Source organism: Castor canadensis, chromosome 9 (assembly GCF_047511655.1).
Source record: "Castor canadensis chromosome 9, mCasCan1.hap1v2, whole genome shotgun sequence".
Classification (NCBI taxonomy): domain Eukaryota; kingdom Metazoa; phylum Chordata; class Mammalia; order Rodentia; family Castoridae; genus Castor; species Castor canadensis.
This window is the reverse complement of record NC_133394.1, coordinates 143338-169063: the sequence shown is the minus strand read 5'-3', so window position 1 is coordinate 169063 and position 25726 is coordinate 143338. Positions and strand designations below refer to the sequence as shown.

General features: G+C 38.2%; 1 protein-coding gene and 1 pseudogene across 1 annotated transcript in view; both read right to left on the bottom strand.

Annotated features, from left to right (window-relative positions):
- Nucleotides 1-18585, bottom strand: part of Hspa4l (heat shock protein family A (Hsp70) member 4 like) — a 46438-nt gene extending 27853 nt beyond the window's left edge. Inside the window, exons 1-8 of the mRNA XM_020156193.2 lie at nt 18383-18585; nt 10065-10122; nt 8093-8233; nt 5845-5967; nt 3208-3307; nt 2729-2862; nt 854-1098; nt 647-723 (exon numbers count right to left, since the gene is read on the bottom strand). Of these exons, the coding sequence (XP_020011782.1) occupies nt 647-723; nt 854-1098; nt 2729-2862; nt 3208-3307; nt 5845-5967; nt 8093-8233; nt 10065-10122; nt 18383-18489 (985 nt within the window). The 5' untranslated portion in view covers nt 18490-18585. The remainder of the gene's footprint in view (nt 1-646; nt 724-853; nt 1099-2728; nt 2863-3207; nt 3308-5844; nt 5968-8092; nt 8234-10064; nt 10123-18382) is intronic.
- Nucleotides 18586-20579: 1994 nt separating this feature from the next.
- LOC109681416 (influenza virus NS1A-binding protein pseudogene) lies at nt 20580-25548 on the bottom strand (annotated as a pseudogene).
- Between the last annotated feature and the right edge of the window lie 178 nt (nt 25549-25726).

Sequence of the window (25726 nt, the reverse complement as noted above, 5' to 3'; positions counted from 1 at the left end):
TATTTTTAACTGATTACTAAAAATCTTTTTAAAAAACAATGGCCCTATTCTACTTTAATTTTATTTTAAAACAGTCTATACTTACATATAAACACCTCAAAATAGAACTAGCATTAGTTTTATGATATAAACAATAAAATGAACAAGGAAGAATTCTCACAAAAATCAGCTCTGTAGTGCTGTATCTTAAGAATAAAGAATGAGTCATGGGCCAGGCATGGTGGCACACACCGCTAATTCTAGCTACTCGGGAGGTGTAGATCAGGAGGATCACGGTTTGAGGCTAGCTGGGGCAAAAAGTTACTGAGACCAGCAAACAAACTGGGTGTGGTTATATGCCCCTGTAATATCAGCTATGTAGGTGGCACAGTTAGGAGGATCCTGGTCCAAGTCTGGTCCTGGGCAAAAATGTGAGATCCTATCTGAAAATATCTAAGGCAAAAGGGCTGGAGGTGTGTATGTGTGGCTGAAGTGGTAGAGCACCTCGCCAGCTGTGAGGCCACATTCAAACCCCAGTATAGTACCTCACACACACAACAGAAGACTGAGATAATAATCTTAGAAATGAAAAATTAAAATCTTTCAAAGAAAATGAAGTTTTTACTGCTGTTGGTATAGTTTCTAGAGTACAGTAATTTCCACTTACTAGCTTGTTCCATTACTGCTTTTAAAGGTGGTTCAACCCTAGCCAAGAGGGAAGCACATAATTGTTCAAATTGAGTCCTGTAAGAAAATGAAGTATTATTATTTTGAGATTAAAAAGTTGACCTTATCTTCTTAGTAGCAGGACAAAAAAAGACATGATATAAACAAAATTATCAAACATTTTTCAAACTGAAAACATACATGGTACCTGTTCATTTTACTAGAAACATCAAGGTCATTCATGAAACACTCAATGTTCAATGGAAGATCAGATGCATTTGCACTCATTAGCTTCTTTAGTTTTTCACATTCCTGATATAAACGCAACAAGGCCCGAGAGTTTTCTTTCACATTTATCTTATATTTGGTCTTGAACTCATCGCAGAAGTAGTCTACTAAAGCCTCATCAAAGTTCCTGCCACCCAAATATGGGTCAAAGGTAGTAGCCAACACCTGTTTAACCAAAAAAGCAGAACTAAATTTTTAGAAATACATATTCTTAAACATAAAAAAAAAAACAGAAAAACTTGTACTATTATAATAAAAAAAAGTGAAAACAAAGCTCAAGAACCTGTCCAACTCACAGGGTGACAAATTTGCAATCAGAATTAATTATGCCTTGTATCTAATATATTTCCCTTTTTGCTTTACAGTTACAAATCCACATATCATAACTGAAACAGTAACTGTAATTCTAAAACAAATGAATTCCAATAATTCACATTCTGTTGTTCTACAACAGCACTGAACCAAAAATTAAGTTTAAGATAACAAAAGAAACATTCCAAGGATATGAACAACATAAAAAAAAATCTAAGAAAAGCAGACCCAAATATTATATTGTAAATACTATAATTGGTTAATTTATAGGTCGGGATTTAGATCTTTTGACTATTATTTTAAAAAAAAAATCTTATTTTTATAAAAATACAAAACAAAATGTGAGAAAAGAAGAAAACAGAAACAGAATTTAATAAGCTTGTTAGCAGTAGGCATCAAGCTAGTAGTTGTGTAGAATGCAGTAATAGTGGCATAGAACTTGAGCACTAAATGACCAAGACATCTCGTCTCTCTCCCTAGGACAAAGTACTACTTAAAATCAACACAAAAAATGAATCCCACTACTAGTGTGGTTCTTTAGCAATTTCTTCATCAAGACGATGGTGTGTAGGTATGTGTGTGATGGGAAGCACCACAACAGGATGAGAGTCCAATCTAAATGTAGTCTTCTCGACAGACTAAAATAGCGAATTCATGTACAGACTATTCTTCAAGTCCAGTATTACCCAAAATTAAATTCAAAATTATGCAAAATTATCTTTGTATATGATCAAATGCAAATGTGTATTCTTCCGTGTATTCTTGTTTTTCAATAAAGTTAAAATTTAAAGCTAAGAGCCAAGGATTAAACCAATCTATACCTCAAACTACCCTGTATTTGGCAAGAGTCATCTTTCTTTAATTTTCTGATTATAAGGATGTTATTATAGTACTATAAACTGTAGGACAAGGTTTTTTACAGAACTTGATAACCCAAAGCACTTTATCTTCTAAGTAAACTCTATACTCACATGCATAATGGAGAAACAGAGTGTAACTCTGGACACATAATTTATGTAAAAATGAATACAACACAAAATATAAATTATTTGAATATAACCACATTCAAGTTAAAGTAAACAATGCTACATTGTAGAAAATTATAATTAGGACTTCTAGAAAGGTTTTTTTAGAAAACATTTTCTGTAAGTATATTTTTGGATAATCTGTGTTCCCTAATGACTGGCTTAATCCCTAAAAACAGTAATAATAATAAAAAAGTAAACATAATAAAAATAGCTACTGTATGCTAGGCATTTCAAGCATTCTATGTATGTATTAATTCATATTTTCCTCAAAAAATCCTGGGAAGTAGTTACTGATATTGTCCTCAGACAAGGAAACTAAGGTTTAGGGAAGTTAAGAAATTTGTTCATAATCACAGTTTTAAAGGGCAGAGGCAGGATAAGCCCAGTTAGATTCTTTATATAGTCTGTGCTCTTTATCATTAAAATTATATACAGCAAATCATTTATTTACTTACTTTAAGTTTTCCTTTGTTAAAAGCACAAACCGAGACCTGATAGGCAGAATGTCCCATATCAATAAATACTACATTTCTTGGTTTGTCATCTAATGGGGGAAGATCCTGTTTATAAATTCCATATGCTAGTGCAACTGTGTAAGAACAAAGAATTAGATTAGTTTTACTATAGCAATTACTTAGAAAACAAGTAAGAGGTAAGTCACTTTCATACTGTACTTTATAACACAGTATAGTAGTCTGTACTATTAGATTCAAAGTAAATCAACTTTTCTTAGTCTGGTTAGTTTTATTTTTTTCCCTGCCCATCTATAACTCTGTAACAGCAACCATTATTCTAATTTGAATATGAACTTAACCTCTGCCAAAATGTTGTACTTCCAAGCAACAAGCTTACAAAAAGCAGTACATGACAAGAATTTTTCTAAGCAGCTGTGTAATTAATTAGAAAACCTATTTTCAAATTGCAGAGTAGTTACCTGCAGTAGTTTCATTCATCAGCCTTAAACAATTCAAACCTGCAACCTGGGCTGCAGCCATCACAGATCTTCTCTCAGCATCAGTGAAAAAGCTGGGGATCTGATTTAAAAACAGTAAGAATATTACTTTGACAGAATAGATTTTACTTAAATATTTCATCAATTGGAAAACATAGACTAACTGTACTAAAACTTATGGAAGTTTAAGGAAAAGGATGTTTTAATTAATCCTATTAATTATTTTTGAGGCTTGACAATTTCTACACCATGAATGTCTGACTTAAGTACAAGGACTAATACAGTAACTAATCATAAGGCTTAATAGCCAAACTTCTGTTAACCTGAACACCTCCTAGTTGTTATGGTCTGGATGCTGTTTATATCCACAGAAGCATGTTGGAAGCCTAATTTTCAATGTGGCACAAGGTCCTTTGGCTAATTGAGAAGCATCCCCTGGTAAAGGGACTGTGAGACCCCAATCTTTTTGGGTTCCTGAAAGACAGTGTGCTACATTTCTTCCACACACAATTACACACCATGACACTGTTAGATACTCACCAGAGGCCAAACCAATGGTACCATGAGTTTTCAGCCTCCAAAACTGTGAGCTAAATAAGCTCTGTTTTTTTTTTTTATATATATAAAGTTAGTCTGTCTTTGGTATTTCAGTATAGAAATGAAACTGGACTAATACACTGGACTATTTAAAATATCTGTTCATCTTTAATAATGAAAATCTGAAAATCTAAGACTCTGCAAAAATGAGACTAGTTATGTTATGTGTATAGTAACATATCCATAGAATGGAATTCTATGTAGCTATGATAATGAGACAAATCTTCATTGTTAGGAAATATATATATATTTTTTTCTCTTGATCTCTTTTTTTTTTATTCATTTATTTACATGTGCATACACTGTTTGGGTCATTTCTCCCCTGTGCCCCCAACCCCCACCCTTTCCCCCCACTCCCCCTCGCTTCCAGGCAGCACCTGTTTTGCCCTCATTGTCAGGAAATATTATCTTTATGTCAAAAAAGAGCATGCAAGCTGGGTGCCAGTGGCTCACACCTGTAATCCTAGCTACTCAGGAAGGAGTGATCAGGAGGAATGCAGTCCAAACCCAGCCTAGGCAAGTAGTTCTCGAGACCTTATCGCGAAAAACCCTCCACAAAAAAAAATAGGGCTGGTGGCTCAGTATTTAAAGCCCCAATACTACAAAAAAATAAAGGGGGGGGAGCATGCATAGCATAATTTCACTTTTGTGAATGTTTATATAACCAGAAGATTAAAATTCAAACTTTTTAAAAAAGGTTCTATTTCCAAAGAGGGAAAAATATATATTGCAGGGAAGTTATGATGAACATGTACTTCTTTTACAATCATTCAGAAACATTAAGTGTATTTTGACTAAAAAGTTAAACTCAGACTTAAAGCTTCAAAGATTTATATATACTAATTTCTGTAAAACTAAAAAGTACTTTGATTTAGCCCACAGATTTCTAAAAAGGAAATAAGTGTGTTCAAACCAAATAACTTGGAGCCCTTCCAATTTCAAGTTTTAAGTAAGTAGTCTCTTTTGATTGTATTGTTTTTTGAATTTTCAATTTCATTTATCAGATATTAATAATAGGAAACAACCTGAATTTTCTTTGATAAATTTGATTATCTTGACAAATCTAAAGTATATAATGTATGGTTCATCTAATACTCATTGAACATATCTGAACCAGGCACTTTTTAAATTAGGAACTTTTTATTTTTAATTGTTAGGAATATAGTAATGCATAAAACAGACAAAATACCTGCCGTCACAGAGCTAACAACTACAGAGATGGATTTTAAAACTTTGCATCACTCTGACATGTTCAAATGGCAGTATAATAAGGGGTGATAAGCATAGACTTGGGAGTGAACTTTCTCTATGTCTAAATTTTTTCATGTGTAAAGTTGAAGTTAGTAATATCCTACCTCACGGGGTGATTTGAGGATCAAATAGGTTAATATATATAAAATCCTCCAACATTGGTTAGTTAATGGTAAACTCCATTATTTGCTATTAAACTAGTAAACTTTACTTTTTAGTAAACTTGATGAAGAGTTCACATTTTTATGATTCTATTTTTCTATGATGTGAGACTTTTGAACTTATGTAATCAAGTTTAGTAGCAGGAATATATTCACATTAAAGTTACATTAATTAAAAACAATAGTCAATGGAATTTCACAAGTGAGGGTGGACAATTATAAGTTTTGCTAAGATTCTTTAAAGAAAGATCTTTTATTCCTGACATAGAATATATATGACCTCAGATTTCTAAATGGAAATTTTCAGCCTATGCCATAAAATATTAAGGTGCTTGGAAGTGGGAAGAGCTACTTAGGAAGATTCTTAGGTGTAAGGGGCAGGTTCAGCAGCCATTAAATAATCACATTAGTTTTTAAAGATTGACTAATTAACACAATTGATTTTATAGGAAATTCAGTCCTAAAATTTACCAAATAAGGTAATTTTTTAAAAAAGAAAAGTGAAAAAGAATTTAGGTTATTTGCTGAATAAGAGACCAAAAAGGAAAAGAAAACATTTCCACAGAACACTAATATATTGGAAAACATGATTCACTTAAGTAAAACTTACTGAAATTACACAGTCAGCCACTGGTTTCCTCAAAGCATTTTCTGAAGTCTCTTTAAGCTTGGCCAACAGCATTCCAGTAACCTGCTCAATGGCAAAAGGTCTCTCTTCTTCTAGGTACCGCACCTAAAACCAAAAGTTGAGATATTAAGTCATTTAGTGAGCATCTAAAGTGAAAAAATAGTCGAAGTTTTATTCAACAAAGACTCATTCTAGAATCACCTCAGTGAATAGTGACAGTGCTTCTCATTCTGAGGTTCCAAGATCTTCATAGTACTAAAATCACATAAATTATTTTCAAACATCTTTAACCTCTCACATCCCCACTTCCCACAAAAGCAATTTTTATCATTCATTTTCCAAGTGTGATACAGTACGCAGGACAGAGAAAAAGATCTTTCTTTCAAAGTCAGTGTTTGCTGTAGGTTTAAAGCTTTAGTTGTACAGTTTTAAGAAAAGGAAATAAAAGCATCTGGAGAAAAAGGAAAAAGTTTTTTTTTATGAAAAAAGGCAATTTAATATGTATTACTCTGGAGTTTCTGGGGGACAAACATGAATTAAATATAAAATTAAATACGAAATTAAAAAATTACCTTAGACCAAATCACTGCTCAATTTATACACAGTTTTAAGACTAAGGTATATGTAGGCATTCGAAATGAAATGAGGAACCTGTACTTCATTCAAGTACTCAAACTTTTATACTACAATAGTCACAAAATTTAAGAGCAATACAAAGCTACCTTAGAACCCACATAATATAACTATATTTAATACAATAAGGAAAAAGCCTAAGTCTTTTACCTCTGGATCCCCAGAGTAATTTCATTTCATAAAACTAACTGTGTATGAGTTCTGGAAACCTCTATCAAGCAGCACAATGCATTTATACATACAATTATATAAACATAGTGAAGTAAATCAGACCTAAAATTCATGTCCCTTTGTTTCCAAATCCATTTACAAGTAAGTTCACAAACAAATGCTATGTCAAATTAATGCCTTTAAAATAAGGGATAGAGAGAAATAAAGCACACCAAATTAAGAGAAAATGAATACCATGGTCTTGGTGTGACTATTGGATATACAATACATTAGTCCTTTGTATAAGAACATTGAAAAAGTTACATGAAATAAACATCAAGGAATATTTAAAAATGTGTAAGAATAAGTGGATAAGATGCATGAGGAGTTGAATAATCTTCAGAAACAAATATATAATAAATGGATAAAATGCATGAGGAATGCTAATATTCAGTCTTCAAAAGATGAAGACAGCTGAGTGCTGTGGCTCACACCTGCAATTTGCAAAGGAATTGAAAGTTCCCAAAAATAGTTTTATTGAGATACAATTCATGTAGCATAAAGTACACAATTCAGTGGTTTTTAGTATATTCATAAAGTTTTGAACCATAATTGTAGAACATTTTTATCACCATCACACCCCCCCCAAAATTATACCTGCTAGCAGTCACTCCTGATTTCTCTTTCCTCTTACCCTTAGCAACTAATCTACTTCTGCCTATATGGATACGCCCTTTTCTGGCATACTGTATGTGGCCTTTTCTTTTGGGGCTCTCTTACTTAGCATGCTGTCAAAGTTCATGCATGTTGTGATATCAGCATTTTATTCCTTTATATGGTCAAATAACATTCCATTGTATAGATATATCATATTTTGCTTATCCACTCATCAGCTGATTGACACTTGAATTATTTCTACTTTTTGGCTACTGCAAATAATACCGTCATGAATACTCCCATATAAATTTCCATGTGGATCTACATTTTCCACTTTCTTGGGTACATACACATATGAGTAATAGAGTAACTGTGTTTTGAAGTATGCCAGTTTATTGTCTTGGGATATACAATTAGAAATCAAGAATGAATCTCTTAAAGGAAAGATTTGCTTTCACACTTCTGTTACAAGATTCTTCTAACTTAGAAAAACTGAGAGCAATTAGCACACTTAATGGGTATACTTTTTTAACCACATATGCCTCTGTCTTTTTTCCTAAAAGCTTTTCATGTGTTACAAATCTCCAAATAATAATTTCTTCCTTGACAGTGAAAGTGTTATTAATTTAAAATTTGTTATCTAAATTAGATTTTTTGCATTCACTAAAACTGCGTCTTAGCTGTGTATGTACTATATCTTGAGGAAAAAAGGTTAAACTACAAATTATAAATAGCAACAATATCGTATTTAGTCCAAGATGCATCTGTACTCTGGGAACACACAGCTTACCTTAACCCCAGCACTTCCGTTAGGCATTTTCTGCAGTTCATAGGGTAGCCTGATTCTCTCAGTTTGCACAATGGGATCATCAAATGATCGCCCATGAAGCTTTTTGAAGCCATGAATTGTATTTCTTACATTTGTGACTATCTGTTGGCAGTAGACACTTGTGTTATCAATTACTTAAAAACACTAAATAAAATACCATGCTAATACTTAAAACCACCAGGTTCCTCTATCCTACAAATTCAAGTTCACAATTAGGCATAGTCCATTCACTTTTCTGGTTTCCAACTGATAGTAGACTTATAAAATAAAAATGTATGTATCTGAAGCACTGTCTCCCAAATTCTCTTATCCCAAAATCAGTGTCTTCAAAAGAGATTAAGATTTTTCAAATACTGTAACGAAAATCTTCCCATAACTCATCTTTGTTTCCCTCAACACTTCTGCTCAATGAATGAGTACCTTTGATTTCTCTTTTTTCCACTTTTATGTGTTTTTTTTTAAACTGTACTTTTATTATCCAGTTTTTCTCTTCTTCTCAATATCTAAATTTTGTGAAATTTCTCATGTACTAGTATATTGCTTCCACTGCTGAGAATTGCACATGGGCTAGTAAATTAAAACCCCTTCTGTGTAGCATGGTGCTTAATTAAAGTGTCATCATTTGTAAATGACCTGTACTTTTGCAAAGTATTTTTTTGTGAAACTAGAACATGTAGTTCAAACTATAGACTATAACTGAGATATAGTATCTGCCCTTAGTAACCTTTAAAGTCAAAAGATCTTAATCTTCAATTATGAGATAAAAACTATGGGGGTGTATGATTTAGTTTTCAGGAAAAATGTTTTTATAGGTTGCTTTCTTTAGAGACTCTCATCTATGATATGCTTAGAAGATCAGAATGAGATTAAAAACTAAAATGAAAGGGCCATTTTTACACAAACTCAACATCTGCGTCCAATACAAAGTAGAAAATAAAAACACTTTTATATACATGTAATTATAAAAGACAGCTTTGCTAAAAATCATAAGCAAAATTTGTAGATGAATGACTCGTGAGGAAAAAAAGCTTCATTAAAGAAAATTACTTTAAAGACCCAGGTATATATAAAATGAAAGAAATAAATCCTAAGAGATTTTGATTTAGAGAGGTAAACAAAGTCCAAAAAGAATCAAGCTGTAATACAAAATATTAAAAATTAAGCTGGGCATGGTGGCTCACGGCTGTAATTCTAGCTGCTTGGGAGGTCAAGATGGGGAGGAATGTGGTTCAAGACCAGCCCAGGCAAAGTTTGAAGACCTCATCAAAACCAATTTTAAAAAGCTGAGCATGTTGTTACGTATCTTGGATCCCAGCTAGGTGGGAAGGAAGCATATATAGGAGGAACATGGTCCAAGCAGCATAAATAGGAGGAACATGGTCCAAGCAGGCTATACACTTGAGACCTTATCTCAAAAATAACCAAAGCAAAAAAAAAAAAAAAAAAATCTGGCTGGAGGCGTTGCTCAAATGGTAGAATGCCTGTCTGCCTAGTACCACAAAAACAGATAAATGTTAACTTTCTATTTATAATTATTTCAGAAGCCTAGAAATATACACTCAAATACTTAGATTTCATGTAAAATAATGGTAACCACATTGGGTAACCCTGGAAATTAACTCTTCAATTATCCTCCTTCTTTTACAAAGACATTGCTTACTAGTCACTGAAGTGTAGTTCTAGATAGAATATCCCTCACTGAAAATGACCACACAGGGAAATACTAACTCACATGATAGCAAAGTCTGATTTCATAACTAAAGATTTTTAAATAAAAATCAAGGAAAATTCAAGCAAAACAAAACATATCTAATAAAACACAAAGATACTGGGATGCCAAATTTACAATTCTCAATTACACAGCATGGGAACTTAGTTACCATGACTGGGGTAATTCTTTCTGTAAGTCAAAACATCCACATTAACAACTTACCTGACTCTTAGCTGCATTTCCAATGGCTCGAGTTCTTGATCCCAAAGATATACAAGCCCTAAATAAGAAAAAAAAAGTTTATATTACTCCTCTTTTCCTTCTCCTTACACAAAAATAAATTTAAAAGGATTAAGATAATCATATTATTTACAAAACAAATAATATAAATAAAAATTTTAACACATTTTTGAACTTTCCTAAACAACCAAATGGTGGTAATAACAAATGTTAGAATTTTTCAAAATGCCCTCTAAAATTTTGTTTCCCTAAATTGCTTCTCCAATTCTGTTGGTGTATGACCTATTTACAAAATTAACAGTATTTAGCAAGGAAAGCCAGCTTGGATTTAAATCCTGGCTCTGCCACTTAACAGCTGAGTACCCTTGGAGAAATTATGTGAGGATTAGGGGAGGGAATACTGGCAAATGCTTTAAATACCTGGCACATAATAAATACTACATACATAACTGCTATTTTAATTACTGCATTTAAATGAAACATAAAACAAGTATAGAATAACATTGTTTATCAATACCATTGCATGTTATGATTCAAGAAAATGTTCAATTAAACATTTATAGGCAGTGTGTATATATAAGCCACAATCCCTGTTCTTGGGAATTTAGTCTGCCGAAAAAATAAACACAATGACAAAAGGTAGAGTAGTCACTGTAAATAATAGGGCTTAGGACAACTTATCTTCGACAAAGGAGCTAAAAATATACGATGGAGAAATAGCAGCCTCTTCAACAAAAACTGCTGGGAAAACTGGTTAGCAGTCTGCAAAAAAACTGAAACTAGATCCATGTATATCACCCTATACCAATATTAACTCAAAATGGATCAAGGATCTTAATATCAGACCCCAAACTCTTAAGTTGATACAAGAAAGAGTAGGAAATACTCTGGAGTTAGTAGGTATAGGTAAGAACTTTCTCAATGAAACCCCAGCAGCACAGCAACTAAGAGATAGCATAGATAAATGGGACCTCATAAAACTAAAAAGCTTCTGTTCATCAAAAGAAATGGTCTCTAAACTGAAGAGAACACCCACAGAGTGGGAGAAAATAGTTGCCAACTATACATCAGACAAAGGACTGATAACCAGAATATACAGGGAACTTAAAAAACTAAATTCTCCCAAAACTAATGAGCCAATAAAGAAATGGGCAAGTGAACTAAACAGAACTTTCTCAAAAGAAGAAATTCAAATGGCCAGAAAACACATGAAAAAATGCTCACCATCTCTAGCAATAAAGGAAATGCAAATTAAAACCACACTAAGATTCCACCTCACCCCTGTTAGAATAGCCATCATCAGCAACACCACCAACAACAGGTGTTGGCGAGGATGCGGGGAAAAAGGAACCCTCTTACACTGTTGGTGGGAATGTAGACTAGTACAACCACTCTGGAAAAAAACGTGGAGGCTACTTAAAAAGCTGGACATCGATCTACCATTTGATCCAGCAATGCCACTCTTGGGGATATACCCAAAAGACTGTTACACCAGAGGCACCTGCACATCCATGTTTATTGCGGCACTATTCACAATAGCCAAGTTATGGAAACAGCCAAGATGCCCTAGCACTGACGAATGGATTAAGAAAATGTGGTATCTATACACAATGGAATTTTATGCAGCCAAGAAGAACGAAATGTTATCATTCGCTGGTAAATGGATGGAATTGGAGAACATCATTCTGAGTGAGGTTAGCCTGGCTCAAAAAACCAAAAATCGTATGTTCTCCCTCATATGTGGACATTAGATCAAGGGCAAACACAACAAGGGGACTGGACTTTGATCACATGCTAAAAGCGAGAGCACACAAGGGAGGGGTGAGGATAGGTAAGACACCTAAAAACCTAGCTAGCATTTGTTGCCCTTAATGCAGAGAAACTAAAGCAGATACCTTAAAGCAACTGAGGCCAATAGGAAAAGTGAAACAGGTACTAGAGAAAAGGTTAGATCAAAAAGAATTAACCTAGAAGGTAACACCCACGCACAGGAAATCAATGTGAGTCAATGCCCTGTATAGCTATCCTTATCTCAACCAGCAAAAACCCTTATTCCTTCCTGTTATTGCTTATACTCTCTCTACAACAAAATTAGAAATAAGGGCAAAATAGTTTCTGCTGGGTATTGGGGGGGGAAGAGGGAGGGGGCGGAGTGGGTGGTAAGGGAGGGGGTGGGGGCAGGGGGGAGAAACGAACCAAGCCTTGTATGCACATATGAATAATAAAAAAAAAAAACAAACAAAAAACAAAATAGGGCTTAGGAAAAGCAAGAGGCAGCACCTTCTGAATTAAGACTTGAAAGGAAATAAAAGCATTTAGTATGTATCTGTCTTGTGAAAAAGGACATTCCTGGTATATAGGTATAGCTGTGGTTTGGATATAATTAGTTCCCAAAAAGGTCATTTGCTTTCAATCTTGGTTCCAATATAATGACACTGAGGTGATGGAACCTTTAAGAGGTAGGACCTAGTGTGAAATGATTAGATCATGGGTACCATCCTCAGAAGGGCTAATATCTACTTCACAGGAGTAGGTTAGGACTCCCATGACTGGGTTAGTTCTCAAAAAGAGTGGGTTGTTATAAACTGAGACCACAACATGTTCTTGGTCCCTTCTGCATGTAGCAGGTCTCCTTTCTAATGGGATATAGCCAGGGGTCCTTGCTGGAATACCAGCACTGTACTGTTGAAATTCTCTAGCCACCATAATCATGAGCCAAATAAACCTCTTTATAAGTTACCCACTCTCAGATATTTTGTTGCAGCAACATAAATTAAGACATATATAAGCCAGAGTAATTGAGCTTCGTAAAAACTAAAGTCAGAAGATTTCTCTGCAGAACACCCTCCAATTGTGCCGTTTCACAAAGTACATCCAATAAAGCTCTTCGTGGTCTGTTATGTAAATTCAATCCAGGCACAACTGGTCTTATTTCCAGACTACGTCATAGTCATGCAAAATCATACAAAGGCCTTTACATATGCTGTTTCCTTTTTCTGACCATCTCTAAATACATCCCTATGTACTCTGCTCCAATGACAGCTTATCAGAGATACCTGACAACCCTATGTAAACATTTCTGCACCTACTCAACAGAGTCCCATAGTTTATTCAGTTTTGTTTTTCTCCATAACACATATCATCTGATAAAATTTGTTTACCAACTGTAATGCCACACTGGAATATGAACTCTGTAAGAGTAATGTGAATTTTGATCTGGTAGCCACTACTCACTTGTGGCCAGTAAAATTTTGTCACGTTTAAGGTATTGCCAAATATAGTTAGTGGATATACACAGAACTGGATTAACTAGAACAGATACTGTACAGAACTCAAAGTTGTAATGGACAGACAGCATTGTTTTGGTACATAGTAAAGACATTTAGTTGAATGAACAGAATGATTGTTCCTAAAGGTAATGTTAATTTGGAGACTAGGGAGAACACAACATGGCTTGTTTCACAGGCCACTGGATAAGATGGTATCAGGACCAGACTGTGTAAGGTCTCATATACTAAACTATGAATTTTAAAATTTATTCAGTAGGCAGTGGGAATTCATCCATTGAGAGGGTAATGTATAGTGATACATAATACAAAATGGAGAGGTAATACAGTAAACCCACTTAAGTTATTTACTACATGTGGTTTTGGCCAAGAGTGGTCAAAAATAAGTAAATTATTTAAAAGTAAAAAAAAACTTCAAAAAGTTTACATTCTTGCATATACATTAAACAGTTCAGTTGATAAGTAAAAGCTGAGTCAGTCCTGTGTTATCAGTTGTGTTTAAATCATTATGTGATCTGTTTCCCTGCCCTTAATTTTGTACAAATATGTCTCCCAAAAAAACAGTGTCCAAAAAGCAAAATAAGTTATGGTAATATTCCCAAGCAAAAAAAAGGGCACATAATGTGCTTAATTTAAGGGATAAAGTGAAATTTTTAGATTTGTTGAGAGGCAGCATGCCTTTAGTGGAAGTTATGGGGAAAATGAATCAAGCATCCTTAGTATGCAAAATAAACAGCGTGAAACAGGACCTAGTTTTTAGTGGCCAGTATTAAGGTGTACAATCGTAATTTTGTGGCAGTAGTGTAGCCTCCTTCATGCAGCATCAAGTTTTGAATGCTCAGACCTGGTGTACATGTGGTACAGGTAAATTAGAGTTCAGAGTACTGAACTCTATGTATCCTAAGTATTCGGTTTTGCCTCAACAGCAGTCTCCTTGGAAAACCATGTATCGGTGGATACCAACAGTCGACAATTTCTGAGGTGTGCTTTTTAAGGGCAGAACAAGTCGCTATTATGTTGAAGGCTTATAGGGAGGACAAAGTTAATAAGTTAAAATTAGTAGATTTAACACATTTGTTGAATAATTACACTCTGCCTTGCACTGTTGGTTGCTAGACATACAGTGGTAACAGAGCAAAAGACATGATTTTTGGCTCTCTTTGATCTTCCAATGATATACTCATGCTTATTAAAACTAGGTGCTGCAACAAGACACAGGGTGTTATTAGATAACAGCAGAAATTGATCTAATGGTGTCAGGAAGGGCTTACCTAAGGAAATGATGAGATCTGAAGGAAGAGTAAACAATGATGGGATAGCAGTAGTTTGTTGCAGATTATTCTGACTACAGCATGAACTTACAGGAGGAGGGCAAGATGTTATCATTCCTCTATAACAGGATGGTAGCAGCTAGGACAGAAGGAACTGAGAGATTTAAGGGGTAAAAAGCAGCAGGACACAGTAGCTTAATGCCTGAAATTCTAGGTACTTACAAGGTGGGGATCAGGAGGATTACAACCAAGCTGAGCAAAGATGCACCAGGTGGCACATACCTGTCATCCCAGCTACAGGGGAAGCATAAATGGAACTAAGGTTCAGGTCTGCTTGACCAAAGAAAGCAAAATGCTGTACAAAAAATAATGAAAGCAAAAAGGGCTGGGGATGTGGGTCAAGTGATACAGTGACGTCTGGCAAGCACAGGGCCCTAAGTTCACATCTCAGTACTGCCAAAGGTTTAAAAAAAAATTCAGAAGATCTGGTAATGACTTGGATCTCTACTGTCTAACCACATTAAGTGGCAGTAGCCACCAGCACACTTAATGTGGTTAAGTCTGAATTGAGATGTGCTGACTTACTGTAAGTAAAAAGTGTACCCTGGATTTTGAAGATTTAATGTTAAAAAAAATAAAGTATTTCATTATTTTTAAAATATTGACACGCTGAAATAAGATTCTAGAAATACTGACTTAAATTTTTAATGCAGCTACATTTAAAATTATGTGGTTCACATTTTTTTACTGACAGTGCTGGACTAGATAGGAGTGACACGTATAATGTCTGTGTTTCCAGTTTACATAAGAGATGGATGATGTCACTATCCAATGAAACATAAAATATAATCAGAGGGGCAGGTTGGGGAGGAACATTCATGAATTCTATAGTGGAAATGCTGAGTTTGAAACACCTTTTAAGGCAACTGGGATTACATAAACCACCACACCCAGCTGTTTCTTTCTTATCAATCTCTACTAAGGATCCAAAACCTCTCAATTTTACCACATAAACTTTTAAAATAGCCCTACTTTCGCTTTTTTTTTGTTTTCGCTTGTCAATTCCATGAGATTACAGTAATTTTGGCCTTTCTACTATAACTGAGTTGATGCTAAGAAACAAAGCTTGATTAATAGTAAGATAGCATCCAATAGGTTTAAATCAAGGGGTCAGTCACTTACATTGTCAGTTTGGCTCTGAACCACATTTTCAACTCACCAGGTAACTAGTTTCAGTTACTGTTGCTAAGATATCCTGAGAGCAGGATTTCTCAACCTTGGCACCACTGATACTCCTTTGTTAGAGGAGAATGGGACTGTGCTGTATACTGAAGGGTTTTAGAAGGGTTCCTGACCTTTACCCACTAGATGACAGTAGTACCCCTTTTCACACATCCCCAATTGTGACAACCAACAATATCTTCAGAAATAATAAGATGTCCCTTGGGGAGAAAAATTGTTTCCATTTGAAAACCACTGCCTTTGAGTATTTAAGAAATAGTATTTTGTAAAAATGCAATTCCTTGGAGGTTCAAATAAGCTTGGGAAAACATCCTTTTCTTAAGAGTGTTTCGATGCTTATGAATAAATTAGGGGATCTGAGAAGTTCTACAGTGAAGAAAAGATCTGAATACTGTTTCTCAAGCTTAACTGTTTGGAAAAGATGTCATCATAGTAGAGGAAGAAGGAGGAAATGTTTTCAAAAGAACTTATTGTTGCTATTTGCTAACTTGCTGTTTAGAAAACTTCTAGGGACATATGATTTAGTGGGAAGATTTCATTATAGGAAAAGGATTAAGCATTTTAACAAATATAAAAAAGTTTCTAAATGCTTAATAAACATAATTCATAAATTAGCTTACAACTTGAAACCTTATCGGAAATTACACATTTACACAGACATAATATTTAAAAATCAGTGATTTTAATTGTGATCAGTTCAAACACGAATATTGACGAATGACGATTTTTTATTTCTTTTGATTATGATTGCCTAGACCAAGAGTTTACAAACAGCTGCAGCCTATTCTTTAAGGAAAAAATTTTAGTAGAACACAGTATGGTCATTAATTTGTATTACAATGGCCACCTATTAAGAAGACTCTCAATGGTTTATCGAACATTTTAAACTCCTAATAGATATTATATTATACAATTTGTATTGACCATTCCTTGGCTTCTAGGAGCTTTTCAGAATTTCTCACCCACAAGATCAAGGCAATGAATGGAGAGTAATTAAAGAATGAAACAAATCTGAAAAATATGGATGTGAACCAATTAAATTAAAATTTTCCTTCTTTTCACTGGATCCTTTCATAGTGTATCTGAATCTAAAAAAGACTCCCGTCCTATTATAATGACAGGAATTAGAATATGGAATACATTTTTTAAAAGTTAGTTTATTATATGTTACTAAATACTAGGGTGTATGAGAAAAAGGTTAAAGATTCTTTACCAGTAATTTTTTACAAAACAGACACACTTAATAAATGAACAAATGTCCTAGGATCAGGAAGAGCTACATTTTGCCTCAATAATTTAAGCCTCACTAAGCAAATACATAAGCCTTAAGAGCACCAGACTACTGTGAAATATTTTTATTCAGTAACAACAAAATATATACTTTTGAAGTGAATGACTATATAGCCAGGGAGAAAAGAGCAGAGTTGCTGATGCAAGCTAAAAGAGACCATGATCTCTCCACCTTAAAAACTTTCTAGTTTGGATATGGCTCAGTAAATCTAAATATTAGCACTGGCTTCTTACACATAAATCAGAAATAGCGCATTAAATCTTGGCACATAAGAATCCAACCACAATGAAGACTTCTAAAAAAGACTAGTAGTCTAACTTTTAAAGTCTTTAATGCTACTCAGAAATGAGCCTGGAAATGCAGTATCTTTCTGACAGTTCTGGTTTCTGATGCTGTAGAAATCTAAGGGGGATGCCCACGTGAACTCTCTTTTTAACTATAGGTTGAATCACTGAGGCCAAAGATTAACCTGTACCTTGCTTAAAGTGGAATTTCCTGGTCCTTCTTTAGCACAAAGCTTTATCTGTTATGGCTTAAAACAAAAATCTTGTAGAGATGAATTTGTAAGTCCTAAATCAGTTACTGCTTCTGCCTCTTATTGTGCACAAAAGCCAAAAAAAGATGAAAAACGGAAAAACAAGAGTTTAAACAGAACTACGAACATTACCTGACCTAAGCCCGTATTTGTGCATATAAACATTCAAAAATCTAAAAAAAAAAAGAGGGGGTAATAAAACCTGTAATACATTTGGAAGACACTCAAAGCACAGACTGTATTCAAGTAAGGTGCTCTTCAACAAACCGCCCATAGAATGCTAGTGATGTGGGCATTTGGAGAGCAATGAGTTTGGTTAAGATCAGTTTTGATGTGGACCGTTCACAAAGGTCAGATTAAGTGCCTCTCCATCACACGGAGACGCTTGAACTGTAAATTCAGGCGAAGCGACGGGTCACCGCTCTGCGCACCGCAGCACCGTAGGCCGCGTCCTTGGCGCAGGGCAGCCTCTGTCCGCCCCGCCAGGCAGCACTGCACGGCGGGATCGAATCCACCTCTCAAATGAGCCAACTACCACCTCGCCCTCAAGGTCAAGACAAACGGCCTCCCGCGACGCGGTGTTGCGGGCCGAGCCGCCGCTCCTCCGCGCCCTTCGAGAGCTGTCATGGGGCGGGGGGGGGGGGGTTCCCGCTCCAGCTCGGGGCGGCACTTACGGGGTGCACCTGTCGCTGTACTCGTTGGCAATGGTCTCGATACCGCCACTCCTCGCCACGGCGATGTAGCAGTTTAGGAAGCCGAGATCGATGCCGACCACCGACATGCCGGCGCCGGGGCGTCGGGGCGCTGGCGCCGCCGCCCAAGCCTCCGCTGCGCGGACCGCGTCCTCTCCCGGGCCGCCGCTGACGGGATCGCGACTCCTAGGGAAGCAAAGGAGAGAAGACCCCACGTCGCCTCTCAGGAAACCTGGGGCCGGCAGGCGTCGCGAAACCGCGGAGGGAGGGGGACAGGCCGCCCGCACCGCCGCTCCGTCTCCCCACTGCGGTTCGCCGCCGCCAACCGGCAGTTACGGGGTCTGCGCCTGCGCGCTCGGCCGCCGGGGCGCGCGCGCCGATTCTCAGAGCCCGACCCTGCCCCCGGCCCGGCTTCGGCAGCTTCCGTCAGCACTCGGGCAACGGCTACCCGAGGAACTGCGGGTTCGAGAAAGATCTGGAAAGCGGAGACGGCTGAGCCCGCGGCGGGTCCAGGACAACCGGGAATGCGAGGAGCAGAGGCGGCGGGGCGGGCTGCACTGAGCTGGGTTGGGCGAACAGAGCGCGGACAGGCTTTTTGGTTGCCTGGCAACCCGAGGCGCGCCTGTTCCAGGGCGGGCGCGGCCCAGGCAAGCCCGAGTTGGCGCCCCGCTAGCCGGCGCCTTCGTCCCTCCCTCCTGTAGCCCGCGCACCCACCGCCCGCCTCGCTGCCCCGAGGGGCCCATGTGCGAGTTCCGGTGCTGTACGGGCCCCTTCGCAGCGCGCGCTCTGTGAGGTGGTATCCATTGTGCGGCGCCGGCCGGGGGCGGGGCTCGGCGGGCCCACGCAGGTCAGGGTTCCCACTCGCGTCCAAACGCCGACGGCTTCCGCTCGCGCCCGTGGAGGACGCGGGCTGCGGTCTGAAATGTGGTCCATGCTCACCAGGCCGCGCGCGCCGGCGCCTTCCGGTCTACCGGCCCTCCCTTCGCTGGCCGGGCCCCGTGGTGCGGGGCGTCCGGAGGCCCCCGGTCCGTCGACTCCAGTTCTTCGTGCATGCGCTGGTCCTCCACGTGCCATTCTTCGTGCGTTCCCTCGTCTTTGCGCACGTCGTGTGCTTTCCGTTCCCTATTGGTGGCCATCGTAAAAGCAGACATGGTTTTCTCACTGGAGTCTGTAGAGTTCTCCTCGGCAGTAGCTTTCCTCTTCAAAGCACTCAGACGCCTTACTATTAACAGTGCTGCGACCGCGACGGCGGCAAGGGCGGCAGTGGCTCCTGCTGCCGTCGTGACGATGAATGGGAAATCCATGTTCAAGGGCGACGCCTAGGAAGCTGAAGTGCACAGCACGGCACCGACTCTGCTGTCTAGGTCCACCATGCCTCGTGTCAGGAGCCCGCATAAGGCGGCCGCGCCCGCGTGTGACCTCCCGGCAGGCAGCGCGCGGGCAGAGCCGGGATTGGACGCCGCCGTCCCCAAGAGAACCCTGGGCCCGGGCTTCGCTGCTTAGTGGCCCCGTCCAACCATCGTGCCCGCCGCCATCCAGACTTCGTGCCAGGGTGCGCCGAAAACACCCTATGCCCACGTACTTCTCTGACTGCATTTGTTTATCCACAACCCTCAGTGTAAGAATGGTTTCCTATTAAAAAAAAAATCAAGGTGAAAAGGAACTTTTGATTCCAGGAGCAAGGGAGCAAGGAGTTACCACATTCCTTACAATCAATAGGAGGGCGTGTCAAAATCACGGCAGGCTTTGGGCTTACCCGGGCTCAGGCCAACCTAAATACCAAACGCCAGGTTCAAAGTTAAAATCGCGAGTGTACTCTCTGGGCCGTTTTCACGAGTAAGTAACACAAGCAAAGCATCAGAACCTGGCACCCAGGGTCACTAAGTGTAGCTATGCTTACCTGCTGTGGGAACAGAGGGGTGGTAATGATGTATATGTATTGATCGTGCATCTAGCAACCTTGTACTTTTAGTAATTTCAGTTTCTTGGGTTTTCTCAGTTTAAAATTATATGGTCTGGTAGTTTTTTCATTTTAATCCTTCTATTTTATCTTAATTTGCTGCTTAATCTCTCCAGTAGACTCTAGAACACAAGCAGTAGTCGTGAGCATTTTTGTCTCTGACATTGAATAATCTGCTTATAGTCAATCTCACAAGGTGTTTTTTTTTTTTTTTCTGTATCATTGCTGGATGGATGCCTCAGCCAGTCTATCTGGTAGGTTCCCACCAGGCAGGTTATGATCAGCTGTGTAGCACAAGGTTTGAACCTCTTCAGTCAGCTCTTCCAGACTGTCTTCATGCTTCCTGATGCTATACTGCACTTTGTTGATTACCTTTGTATACAATTTGCCATAATTGGGCAAGCAAACATCTTTAAGTATTACCTCCAAAGTTTAAGAAATTTCTCCTTTTTTGAATATGAGCATCAGCCTTACTCATAAAGCAGGAATCTCCCATTCAACTTTCAAATTTTCATTAAGAGACAAAGCTGGTAACATCTATTGTAGATAGCAAATAATCACAAACCTGCTTTACCTGGTCTATCTTCAGCTTTTTTGCTGGAAAATGAACATCTTTCACTAATTTCTTATCAACTTTCAACTGAACAGTGGAGGCATAATTCAAACAAGAGTTCAACAGTTTGTAGTCTGAGATAAAATTTATCATAAGAAAACCCATGAGGAATCACTATCACAACAGTTCAAACAAATAGGGACTGCAGCAAGCTAGTATTGCTGTGTTTAATCTCATGGCCACAGAGTAAAGTCAAACATCACAAAAATGACCACTTTTCCTCAGGTAATTTAATTTGGCAATAGAAGACTATAAAAATTTCATCTTCAAACATCAAATACCCATTGGGAATTTTTCTATATGAAATTGGCTACTATACTGGTGAGAAATGTATTATTGGGCACTCAGCTGAAAGAAAAAGGAGTGTTGAATCCAAAGCGCTTCGTTGAAGGTATATAGACAGGTAGTTGAAGTGAAGGTGCTCTAATTGTGATTTCAAAAGTATCAGGCTTGAATGTGATGTGATCAAGCTACTGGAAACTGCAGATGTGAATTTCTTTTTTCTTTATGAGACTGGGTCTCGCTCTGTAGCCCAGGCTTGCTTACAACTTTCCATTTTCCTTCACCCCCAGAAGTACTGGGATTACAGACATGCACCACCACGACTGGCTTAGACACAAATTTCTCCAGTAATGGTCATGCATTACTTGTTTCATCTCTGAAGGAATACTCATCTGCAGAGGTTCAGTAGGGTGTAGAAAGAAGCAGAAATTGGCCCTAAGAAAAGCTCCTGGAGATGGCTGAGAGGGACAGCAGTTGAAGAATGAATGGTCCCCAGAAACTGGAAAGGATGAAAGTAGACCATATAGTAAGCTGAACCTCTAATCCAATTGAAATAGGAATTATGATTGTGGTATTTATTGCAAGGGTAGGTGATAAATATCCAGCACTATGGCAAATTTTGCTGACACATATGCCCCTCCTCCCCACAAACGTGAGTATAAATTACATCCAAAAGGAATTGGGGTTTTCTTCTTAATAAAAGGGGAAATATTCTTGAAAAAAAAATGTGGCTCAAGTGGTAGAGTGCCTGCTTTGCAAGCGTGAAACCAAGTTCAAACCCCAGTCCCACTGAAACAACAACAAAAAAAACCCAACAAAAACAAAAAGTGTCAATTTGTTTAGCATGCTGGTTATACTCAGAATTTTCTGAAGGCCAGGTGTGTTGGCACATGCCTGTTATCTCAACTACATGGGAGGCAGATATTGGGAGGATCACAGTTCAAGGCCATTCCAGGCAAAAAATTAGCAAAACCCCCATCTCAATTAACAATTCAGGTACAGAGGCATGCACAGTTAAAGAGGAGACGTGAGTAGAACAGCAGTCCAGGCTGACCCAAGCAAAAATGTAAGACACTGCCCAAAAAGTAACTAAAGCAAAAAGGCCTGGAGGCTTGGGTTTTGGTAGAACATCTTCCCAGAAAACTTGAGGCCCTGACTTCAAACTCAGTACCACTAAAAATAAAAATACCACATGTCAGACACAAGACACTCAAGGCCAGGGAAGTTGCAGCCCACAGGTTTCAGAAACAGATGCTAAGGGTGACTGACACCATATGTAGATAGGAGTTAGGAACGTAAGCCCTGATTAAAGTAGGGGGTTGAAACTGAAGTACACTGTGCCTTCCAGCCACACAAATTGTCTAGTAAAGCTAAAAACTTGGGCATGTTTTATTTAGGAAGGTAGACTAGGAAAATAGCCACCAAATTATAGTAGACAAAGGACTGCCAACCACCTCAACAGTGAGTAGGAAAAAAAACCCTGGGAAATCAAAATGCCCAAGACTGGGCCACCACACAGTATAGAACACACATATGTCAGTATGTATGTATTCACACCGTACGGCACAGGAATTCTTAAACTAAAACCAGTGAAATTTTCAGGGATCTGGCAAAAATAAACCAGACTTCTCTGGGATACTTCTGTGACCCAGGGTAAAAAGCATCATGGAGGTGGGACGGCTGTGGGGTCTCACCATGCGGGGAGGTAAGGAGGTCAGTGGCCTGGAGCCACTGCTTCTGTCCTGTGCCATTCAGCAAGCAAACAAGTGAGCAAGTTCCTGCAAGGCCTAGGTGCTAATGTGTCTTCCTAAAGCATTGCTTTGTTATTGACTTATTTTTTTAAAAATGGCAATGGTTTTCCACTATTTGAACCTTTCACTCTTGGCATTCAGTTTGACCCCTGCTATGGTTTTGAATGTGTCTCCACTAAGGTGGCAGCATTAAGAGGTGGGGCCTTCCCACCACTGACGAATGGATTAAGAAAATGTGGTATCTATACACAATGGAATTTTATGCAGCCATGAAGAAGAACGAAATGTTATCATTCGCTGGTAAATGGATGGAATTGGAGAACATCATTCTGAGTGAGGTTAGCCTGGCCCAAAAGACCAAAAATCGTATGTTCTCCCTCATATGTGGACATTAGATCAAGGGCAAACACAACAAGGGGATTGGACTATGAGCACATGATAAAAGCGAGAGCACACAAGGGAGGGGTGAGGATAGGTAAGACACCTAAAAAATTACCTAGCATTTGTTGCCCTTAACGCAGAGAAACTAAAGCAGATACCTTAAAGCAACTGAGGCCAATAGGAAAAGGGGAACAGGTACTAGAGAAAAGGTTAGATCAAAAAGAATTAACCTAGAAGGTAACACCCACGCACAGGAAATCAATGTGAGTCAATGCCCTGTATAGCTATCCTTATCTCAACCAGCAAAAACCCTTGTCCCTTCCTGTTATTGCTTATACTCTCTCTACAACAAAATTAGAAATAAGGGCAAAATAGTTTCTGCTGGGTATTGAGGGGATGGGGGGGAGAGGGAGGGGGCGGAGTGGGTGGTAAGGGAGGGGGTGGGGGCAGGGGGGAGAAATGAACCAAGCCTTGTGTGCACACATGAATAATAAAAGAAAAATGAAAAAAAAAAAAAAAGAGGTGGGGCCTTTAAGAGTTGAGTAATACACCATGAGGGTGGCTCCTCCTTCAATGGAATTAAGGGCCTTATAAAAGAAGCCTCACACAGCTTCAGCTAAGCTCACTCTTCAGCTATTCTGCCATGTGAGGACACAGCAAACAACAATCCACTCTGTCGGAGGATGCAGCTTCAACAGACAACAGATGCTAGAACCTCCATTTTGGACTTTAGGTCTCCAGAACTGAGAAATAAATCTGTTCTTTACAAATTACCTAGTCTCAAATATTTTGTTCTAATATACAAAACTAAAATAATCCTGGATCTACTTTCCAACCTCCTGTCGTGTCACTTTTTCTACATCTGTTTCAGTCTATCACTTGGTATTGTCCAAATATGAACTGACTTTTCCACCAAGTATTGGCCTAGTGCCACTCTTGGATATGGTTCCAACTTTGTTGAAAATCTTCAAGACTGTTTAAGACTCAGTTTAAGGTACCATGAAGCCTCTCATGACTGCCTCAAGTTAACTGTTTCCTTCCTTTCCTCCCACTACCTTTTTTGTTCTTTTCACATTCTACTAGTATGTTGTGCATTTACTAGATTATGAACTCTAGATTATGACTTTACTAGATTATGGAATGTATTTGTTTTTGTGTCCTTCACACTAAAGGCCTGTAGTCTGCATGATTAGTTGTTAAAACAAGTAGGAACTTTGCCCTATAATAAATTCTGTAACAGAGATTTGCATAAAAGACTAGAAACATCTATGGTCTGTGGAGTGAAATCCTTTTGAGAGAAGAATGGCTTCTCCAGAGAAGGGAAAGAGGTTGCAAAGAAAATATATTAATATTCAGAAAATAAGGTGAACTGGCACAGAGACATTTAACAACATAGTGTATTTGGGGAAATTGGAAGTTACTGGGATGCCTGAAATTCCTTAGGATAAGGAGAATATATACAGCTAGGTCATCAAGAGCACTGTATGCCATGCTAAAGCCTTTTTATCCAGTAGGCCAGCAATTTACCTTTTCAAGAATGGGGACTCCTTTTTAATGTCAAAAAATTTTGACTCCCAAAGTAACTTTTTGTAATTGAATGAAATGTAATTAAAGCAGTGGTATCAAAGTGGGAAGAAAAAAATGAGAATATTTAAGAGAGAATTTACAATTGTTGATTTACTTGCTAATATGAACTGAGGTAGAAGAAAGACTCGTAGGTTTCTAGTGTTGGGTGACCAGATAGAAGGGGTATGTACTGTTAAACAAAATAAGGGAAATATGAGCAAGTCTGTGAATTAAGATAAGTCAGATTTTAGAAATACTAGGTTAGAGAAGCCTCTGATATACCCAGAGAAAAGGGTACCAAAGAGGCAGAAATATACACGTGGAAACCCAGAGAATGTGGGCTAGACTAGATAGAAATCTTAGTATCACTGGCAAATAAATGGTGCCTTACAGCTCAAGGTACAGAAATAGTGTACTGGGAGCACAGAGTTAGAAAAGAGCACAGGTCTGGCTTAGAGGACAGTGATACTTAAAAAGGCAGTGGGATGGATTTAGAAAGCTCAGTGAGGCTGCAGAAGGAAGTGCTCACTGGTGTGAACTGAAGCTTAACATACCCTGTGGAAGAGCCCTGAGGAATACCCATGTAACTGTCCATCCAGACATGGTAATTTCCCTAGAACCACAGAAATGTGTGGACAAATGCTGGTGGTTAAACTAATTGTTACATGTCATTTACACATATGACATGAAAGCCAGGCATTCTTGACTTGGGGTTCAGAGTTGGCCTTCAGGGTGTTGGTAAGACCAGGAATCACTTTTTCTTATTTCCCAAG